Raw genomic sequence first — 8,653 nt, 5'->3', positions numbered from 1 at the left:
CTGGCCTGGGTAAAAACTAGAGGTGTGCCGATCGATCGGTCACCGATCATAATCAGGCCGATTTTCGTGAAAAAGTGCATGATCGGCAATCATTGGCTCTTGTTGCCGATACCGATTACCTGCATCTCATTTCGCAGCCTGCCTGTGCAGCTGGTCTCCTCTTTCCTTTACATTGCGCAAACGCGCAGCAACAAATCCTAAGCGATGTTGAACTATAACGCACTGAGTGAATGGGGACGTTTGCGTGTTGCGGCGGAAAATTGAAGCACGTGGGGTGCAGCACGTCAAAATGCATCTCCACAACGTAGCTAATACGACATAAAAACAATGGCATACTTGACGGAGTTTGGCTACATCGAGGCTCACTGCAGTAGCAAAGACGGAGGATCAGATAGCAGGTAAAGCAGCGCACAGCTACAAACACTCACCCGGATTATTAGCATGACGGTCAGAAAGCTAAACAAATAACCTGCAAAATTATTTAAGTCTTCGAGCTGCGATGTAAGACGCTGGTTCTGTTCTCGCTGTTGAACCGCTGCTACGCGCTACAGGTAGTAATATTTCACAAACGGAGCGCCGCTTCTGCTCCACCTGGTAGTGACTCTCACACCGAACCTCTGCTTAAAGCATCTAACTTTAAAAAATACATTTTACATACATATTAAAACTTTCGCTGTCCTAACATGAGACAGATAATCTCTAAAAAAATTATTGATCTCCTCCCTGCTCTGCATAATTACTCTGCTCAGTCAGAAACAGCCACTCAGAACTAGCAGTAATCAGCTAGCCGCCATGCTATCAGGAAGTTTTCATTCAGTAACTCAGGATTGTTTATTGTAATGGAACCTGTATTTGCCTTTGAATGCTAAATTTTATACTTGAATTTTTTTGGCAATGTTGAGAGGTTTTATTTTGGCTCTTTGCATTATTTAGTCTCTTCAGAGCCTTCATATGTTATCAGTCTGTTAAAGATAGTATTACCGATAGCAGTAGAGTTTGCACAATGCCTGTTTTGTTTAGTTTTCTTCTTGGAAAAAGTTCTTATAAATAAGTTTTTGTCTAAATTAAGGTGAATTCATGGTTCCTTTTTCCACATAATGTAACTGGTAGTGTTTATGATAAAAAATAATAACAATTATGTGATCGGTATCGGTGATCGGCCCTCATGGGTGATCGGTATCGGCGGGAAAAAACCTGATCGGCACATCTCTAGTAAAAACCAATTTCTTCTATTATACAGAGGGTCTGGGCTCTTGGCTGTTGAGAAATGATTGCTTCCTGGAGGAGTGGACTGTACTAAGGTTTTAAATTTCATCCAATCGCTAACGTTTGTGTATGTAATGCTCTCAGTTTGACACCAAGAAGCTAACCGGAAACTGCCGACAACAGCCATTGACCACTGTGAAGAGAGACGTGCCGATCCAAATGATTCGGCTGTTAATGTTCATTCAGTATTTGAAATTGTGGCCAATAACGGCCTTCTTCACTTCCTCTGCTGCCATTGCTAAAACTACAATTATAAAACATCACTGAAAATCGGCATTATTGATTTTGTGGTGGACTTCTTCTGTTCGACTCTAGTCAAAAATCGACCAGGTTCAAGTCAAGGGGAGCAAGACTAGACTGTGCTGGAAGTGAGAACTTTTTTGAGCAGAAATGCACAGGAACCAGTCTAGTTAAAACCATAAAACGGCCATCTTTATGAGGTCAGTTTATAATGGTGGCGCCTCACAGCATGGTGAAGAGAAGAAAACACTAATCTCTGATTCAAAATGAGAGAGAGAAAAAAAAACAGAGATTTCTGATCAATTGGGACATATTTCCTGCTTTGCTTCATCTGGCCTTCTATCAGTTAAACTGTGGTGGTTTCTTCAGCTACTCTCCTTCTGAGGCTCTTTCCTAAGCTCTGTCCTGAAGGAAAGATACACACACTCACAATATCATTTTACAGCCACAAAATTTGTCAATGGTCTTACAAATGTGATAAGACATTAATTCTCTCCTCTTCTTTCCGAGTGCATGATGGACTGCACAGTTGGCCCACACAGTCTCTCACCACAAAAGAGCTATTATCAGTACAATCCTCAATCATCACTTCTACTCACACAGAATGATACAATATGATGTCAATGTTGCTCAGGCTAAAATCTTCTTTTAAAGTCTCAGGTTCTGAAGTCTTACAAAATCTAAAGGGCCCAATTCAAGTAATTCAAATGTGTGTTTAACTTTCCTACTCCATGAACATTTTGAGTAGTTCTGCTCCAGAGGACTTTGAGCCTAGAGTGCTGACTAGCTGTTATTTTCAGCTGTCATGTACTTAAGAGCAGCAAAGCCAAAACGACGAGACATGTTCTGCTGAAACTCCTCCTTCAGGGTCTTAAGGCAGACCCGGTACTGCTTATTGGAGCGAAACTTTGTGATGTCGAAGCTGGGAGCATGGGGCATATGGATCATATATGCATTTGGCAGGACCACAAACTCGTACTCCTGGAGAGAGAGAGAGAAAAAACACTACAGTAACTGTAAATATCACTGGCAAAACCTGGTTGAGTCAAAACATTTCAGAATGAAATGGTACATCAACTGAAGAAAACACTTAAATTCTTGAGAGGTTTATTGGATATAAGCAGGGGTGAAAGCAGGCGGGTACGATAGGGTAATGCGTACCCCTAAAAGATTTAGCGGGGGTAAGCAGTACCTGCAAGAGAGAGGAGCAGCTGTCAGCTGTAGAAAAATCAATGGGTTCACTGTGCAGCCGTGAGTGATTAGTTTTCCAAGAACAATATAAAACACGACTTAATCAGTTAATAAATAACTTTTTTCCCATTTTATATTGTTTCTGAACTGTTCGTGCTGAACTAGAGCAGGGGTGCAATACATCGATAGCGGAAGGTTTTGAGTCGATCTCGGCATTTGGAGACAAACTGAACGCAGCCAGGACGCTGAGACCAGAACGTCCTCTGACACGCTTAAAACGTTCGTAACGTTATTAAAGAACAAAAAAAATCAACAAAACGTGTTCAAATTAATGACCCAACAACAATAATAATCTCAGTGATTATTGTTTCAACAAGGTGTTGCGCAATTCTGTGCCTTTCGCTTCCATTACCAAAATAACTAGCAGAGCAGAAGTTTAAAATCAACTTATCAACCACCGCTGTGTTCAGGGGAGCGCTTATTAATATTGCAAAATTACGGTGGCCGATAGGTGCAAACGCGCAGCAAACAGAGAAACGCAAACAAAAAAGACTACAACCACAAATAAAATGCAGCAAACAAAAAGACATACAAACAAAAAACGAGACGCAAACAAAAAGCGAATGCAGCAAACAAAAACAGATGCAAACAGAAAGTGATGAAAACGGAAGTGCTCCAGGCCACTAGGGGGAGTCTAACAAAAAACAGCTGTATCCGAATTTAGGCTCTGCATCCTTTAAAGCGGGTGTTCAGAAAAGCACCAATGGCGACAAAAGTTTTGCTGTAGTACACTTAAAATTACACAAAATATTGCTCCGACGTTTTCGGAGATGTCTGCTCCCCTCGCCTACTGTCAGCTGGCCGGGAGCTCCATATTTGGTACACCAAGAGAGAACACATGTCTCTAGACAAATCGTTAGAAAAACTCCCGCTAGTTTTCCCCTATGAGTGGAGTTGGAACACAGATATTAAGTCAGGTAGTAGTAAAATTTTTTGGTTTACTAAAGTATTTAATTTATTCCTGAGCAAATGGGTTTGACTGATTAAAGTTAAGCCTTCAAACATAATAGTTTTATTTAACTGTAATGTCTTACTACCTGAGATTTGGAGAGCATTTGAAAATGAATATCCCTTGTATACATTAAACATTTTAGAATCAGGCAGATTTCCTTTTTACTATGAAACAACCTTTATTACAAAAGGTGAAGAATAATACAGAAATAAAGAGTAAAAAAACAACTTTGAGTCAGTTTTTTTCCTTCGCCGCTCTGTGCTTCGCGTAGTCACGGTTGCTAAGCAACATAACACCGAAATGTAGGCTAGGCAGCTAGCCGGAGGCTACCGCTTCTCTTCTGGTCGTCCATATTAGTGGTCTTCGAAGGACCCGTCTTCCGTAGATCGGGCCGTTTCTCACATAGACATAATAAAAGGACAGGCGCCTAATGAACCGCTCTTGTCTTATCAATACATATTTATATAAATATATAAACATACATAATGATTAATACTGAATACATTAGGTTATACATGTTTATGCACACACACACAGGAAGCAAAACTTCACAGCCGCGCTGTGAAGCCGGAAAAAAGCGATTGATCATCAATTGACATTTCATCATTTTTAAAGCAGGTGAACCACGAGTAAACTTGAGCTTGACACATAGCGTCATCCTTGTAAGCGGTCTTCAACATTTGAACGGTTTCCGATGCTTTTTTCCCGAGCAGGAAGCAAAGCTTCAGCCTCGCGCTGCTCATAGAATTTCTCCATGAAGAAAAACGACGGCTGGACAAAACAGCTCTTACAAGAAAAATCACTGCGGGTAGACGAAACCTTCCACATCAACGCCGCTTGGCACACTGATTGAGAAGGCGTGGTGGAACAAATAACTAGCGGCAGAATCGTGTACTACGAAAACTGCGCGTGCAGCAGCGTCATTCTGGAAACTTGGGTACCCCCTCGTAGCTAGCATTAGCTGGTATTTCACCAGTGGACATAAATACAGTATAGTAATATTCTAATCACAAAAAATACACAGTAATATGTCCATCTTACTTGTGAAAAGTCTGTCGAGCCCTCACGTCAGTAGTCCGTTGATCTGATCAACAATATTCCGCAGTGCTGAGACATCTTCTGCTGTTTTGGTTGAGCAAAGCAGGAGGGACGACCGCTCCAAGACCGCATTTGCGCCGGAGCAGTCAATCGGGGAGGGTGTGGGGGTCTACTCTTTTATTATGTCTATGCTTCGAAGAATCAGTTTCTCAGTGCCCTTGAAAGGATCCATCCATCCATTTTCTTTACACCCTTGTCCCTAGTAGGGTCGGGAGGGTTCCCTTGAAAGGATGCAGAGCCTAAATTCGGACAGAACTGTTTTTTGTTAGACTCCCCCTAGTCGTCTGGAGCACTTCGGTTTTTAAGGCTTTTGTTTGCATCTCTCTTTTTGTTTGGTGCATTTTATTTGTGGTTGCAGTCTTTTTTGTTTGCGTCTTTTTTTGTTTGCATCTTTTCTCTGTTGCTGCGCGTTTGCACCTGTCGGCCACCGTACAAAATAAATATCAAGCCTGCAAACCTAATATCTTAAAAACATAACATTCAGTCCGTTAACGTTTTTAAGAAAACGGTACGTATCTGAAACGTACCGTTTTCCGTTGTCGTGTAAACCTAGAAAACGGATCTTTTCTTCCAGAGAATCCCCAGCTCATGCATAGTATGACGCAAAACATAGCTGCTTCCTACAATCCACAGAAGAGAAAAAAAACTACTCACAATGCTGGTGTTACCGTTTCCCCATCACATACGGTTCCCCCAGCGTCTGTCCACCACTCCGCACCGCCCAGGTGGCAAAATACACGGATGCTTGTTCAGCGCTCTTATCTAGAGAACTATGGACCAGGACCAGCCCCGGCTCCAGACGAGTTTAACAAGCTTATTTAACGTAGACTTATTTTGGGGGGGCAAAATAAGTCTACGTAGCTGAACATAGACAACAACATCAGTAGTTGTCTACTTGTTAACAAGCTTAACGTGCTGTATTGATATTAGCTAGTCATCTTTTAGCTATCATCACCTGCATCCAAGAGCTTTACTCAACTCAGTCGGTTAGTTTGGGGAAAAAAACTGCAGTTATTTACATTTTGCTGGTTTGCTGCCATGATTGTAACACACACATGCGCAGCAGCAGTAGGTCTACTTTACTGCCTCACAGGTATAAACCAGCGAGCATCTCTAACGCAACATGAAAGATGTTGCGTTTGAAGGCGGCTCGGAAAAACTCCTCTATTTTATCAAATTGATATAGGAATACCATTCCAAGGTAAAAACAATAAACAGCTTCCAGTCCGGGGCTCGCTACGGACACCGTGAAAGTTCAAACAAGGTGTTTCAGCAAAGTTATCCCACTTTTTCCAACTGCATGCGCCCTAATCAGACGCACACAATGCGTGTTTTCTCTCAATCTATAGGAGAACAGTACCTGATGGGGAAACACGAATCCACATGACTTCAAGTACAACTTTTTTTTTAAACACATGTGCACTTTCAAACTTTCAAAGAACCTACCACCAACTAGGCGCCGCTTGAGCATTACACGTTTTCGATGTGTACCATTACTGTGTAAACACAGATCGTAATTGGAACGTTTTCGTGTAAACGATCCAACAAAAACGGAACAAAACTTCAGTTTTTGTTGGATCGTTGTCGTGTAAATGCCCCCACCCGTAATCCCTGATCGGCTTGTGGAGCGCAGGAGGTTGCCATAGAAACGGGTGTGCTTAAATGACATGGAGATAGTAAAAAGGTGCAGTGGCTTAAGAGTTGATCAAGGTAAAACAACCCAAACAGGTGTTCGGGTTGTTTTACCTTGTTGAAACAATAATTACTCAGATTATTATTGTTGTTGGGTCATTAATTTTAACACATTTTGTTGATTTTTTGTTGTTGTACTTTAATAAAGTTACGAACGTTTTAAGCGAGTCAGAGGAGGATGTGCTGGTCTCAGCATCCGGGCGGCGTTCAGTTTGTCACCTAATGCCGAGATCGACTCAAAACCTTCTGCGATCGACATATTGCCCCTCTTCTCTAATAAAGCACGAACAGTTCGGAAACAATATGAAATGGGAAAAACATTATTTATTAACTGATTAAGTCATGTTTTAGATTGTTCTTGAAAAACTAATCACGGCTGCACAGTGAACCCATTGTTGTTGTTTTTACAGCTGACAGTCGCTCCTCTCTCTTGAAGGTACTGCGTACCCCCGCTAAATCTTTTAGAGGTATGCAGTACCCTATCCTACTTTCACCCCTGATGATGCCAAAAGAAAAAAATATGCATGAGGTTGGTGAAATAATCATTTTAGAACAATACTTGAGAATGCTGTATCCTGCATTACACATATGGATTACAGAACATAACCCAATGTCTGCTACACAACTGCACAGTTAGCTGATGTGTTTGTGGCTGCACAGAAAACAGGACAACAAAAGGTGTGTTGATGAAAGTGTGTGCTGAGTCAAATTGTATCATCGTGATTAGTTTATTCAGGATCACCAAAACTTCCAGCATGGGCATCCACATAGCAATCAGCGTCACTTGGACTATCTGAGCATGGCGCTCTTTTATGATGTCATCACAGGTGGCCATTTGTAGTTTTCAACCATGCATATTCATGCATATTATTATTTTATTATTATTATTATTATTATTATTATTATTTCCTTTATTTAACCAGGTACAAGTCTGCAGTGCACAGCAACCTGGTTACAAAACAAAATTGATTAATACATATACACAAGTATAAAACAGTATAAAGCAATTTAAAAACAGTGACACTGTTTAAAAGAATCTCGTTGCCTGTTTTTAAGAATCACTCGAAATGACTCCAGTGAAATTAATTCTGACATCTTGAGTTCAGACTGGAGCTGATTCCAGGCTGAAGGAGCCATCACACTGAAAGCTTGCTTTCCTTTTTCAGTTCGGCAACGTGGAGCATGCAAAAGAAAAATGTTTTTGGAGCGTAAAGAATGGGAATTAATAGATCTATGTAAAAGAGAGCTTAAATATGCTGGAGCGAAACCGAATAGAGATTTATAAATCAGGATCACCAGGTGATTGTTTCTCTGTACGCTTAAAGGAGGCCATTCAGCTTTTGCATACAACTCACAATGATGCGTGAGACGTCTGCTACCAGTTACAAACCTTAAAGCACAATGATACACAGTATTTAGTGATTGAAGGCATTTGGTCGAAGCATTCATATATAAAACATCTCCATAATCCAGGAGTGGCAGGAATGTTGCAGCTACCAATTTACTTCTAGCTTTAAGAGAGAAACAAGATCCATTTCTGTAATAAAACCTAATCTTCATTTTCAGTGTTCGTAGCAAATTTGCTATGTGATTTTTAAAAGAAAGCTCTTTATCTAAAATAAAGCCAAGATATTTATAATTACTGACAAACTCAATTTGTGTCCCTGCAGCAGTGGTAAGCAATGGAGGGTGTCATGTCCTTTACCTCCATCGCCTTGGTGCAGTCGACATTCAGATAACTCCTCTCCAAAATGACCACAAGACAAGAGGGCGTACGTTGACTCTTTAATGAAGCCAGTTGAAGTAGGGTAAAACAACAGTGCTTTCAAAAACCGACTTAATTGAAGCTGCAGCGCCACTGAGAGAAAACCATGCCCAGCACTCTCCTGCCCTGTCCCCTGCCTATGACATCATCAAACGGCAGACTCCCAAAATGCAGCACCCAATTCCGCCACTAGATGGCAACAACTGAACGCCTCTGCAGTACAAACCTGCGAAATGTCAAACAAATTGACACAACAACACACTCCCCGTCTGAAACTACAAGTGTTTCACCATCAACAACATTCTCAAACATTACTCTGCAGAAGAAATAAGCAAAACTACTTCACTTGCAGGTCGTAAGAACAACTTTACGCCATCTGCTTTTGCCAC

General features: G+C 41.2%; 1 protein-coding gene across 1 annotated transcript in view; it reads right to left on the bottom strand.

Annotated features, from left to right (window-relative positions):
• Window positions 1-2,199: 2,199 nt before the first annotated feature.
• large1 (LARGE xylosyl- and glucuronyltransferase 1) overlaps window positions 2,200-8,653 on the bottom strand; it is a 127,457-nt gene continuing 121,003 nt past the window's right edge. Inside the window, exon 15 of the mRNA XM_008401201.2 lies at window positions 2,200-2,487. Coding sequence (XP_008399423.1) covers window positions 2,290-2,487 — 198 coding nt within the window. The 3' untranslated portion in view covers window positions 2,200-2,289. The remainder of the gene's footprint in view (window positions 2,488-8,653) is intronic.

Source organism: Poecilia reticulata, linkage group LG23 (assembly GCF_000633615.1).
Source record: "Poecilia reticulata strain Guanapo linkage group LG23, Guppy_female_1.0+MT, whole genome shotgun sequence".
Taxonomy (NCBI): domain Eukaryota; kingdom Metazoa; phylum Chordata; class Actinopteri; order Cyprinodontiformes; family Poeciliidae; genus Poecilia; species Poecilia reticulata.
The sequence above is the reverse complement of the archived record's forward strand: the minus strand, read 5'-3'. Positions and strand labels throughout refer to the sequence as shown.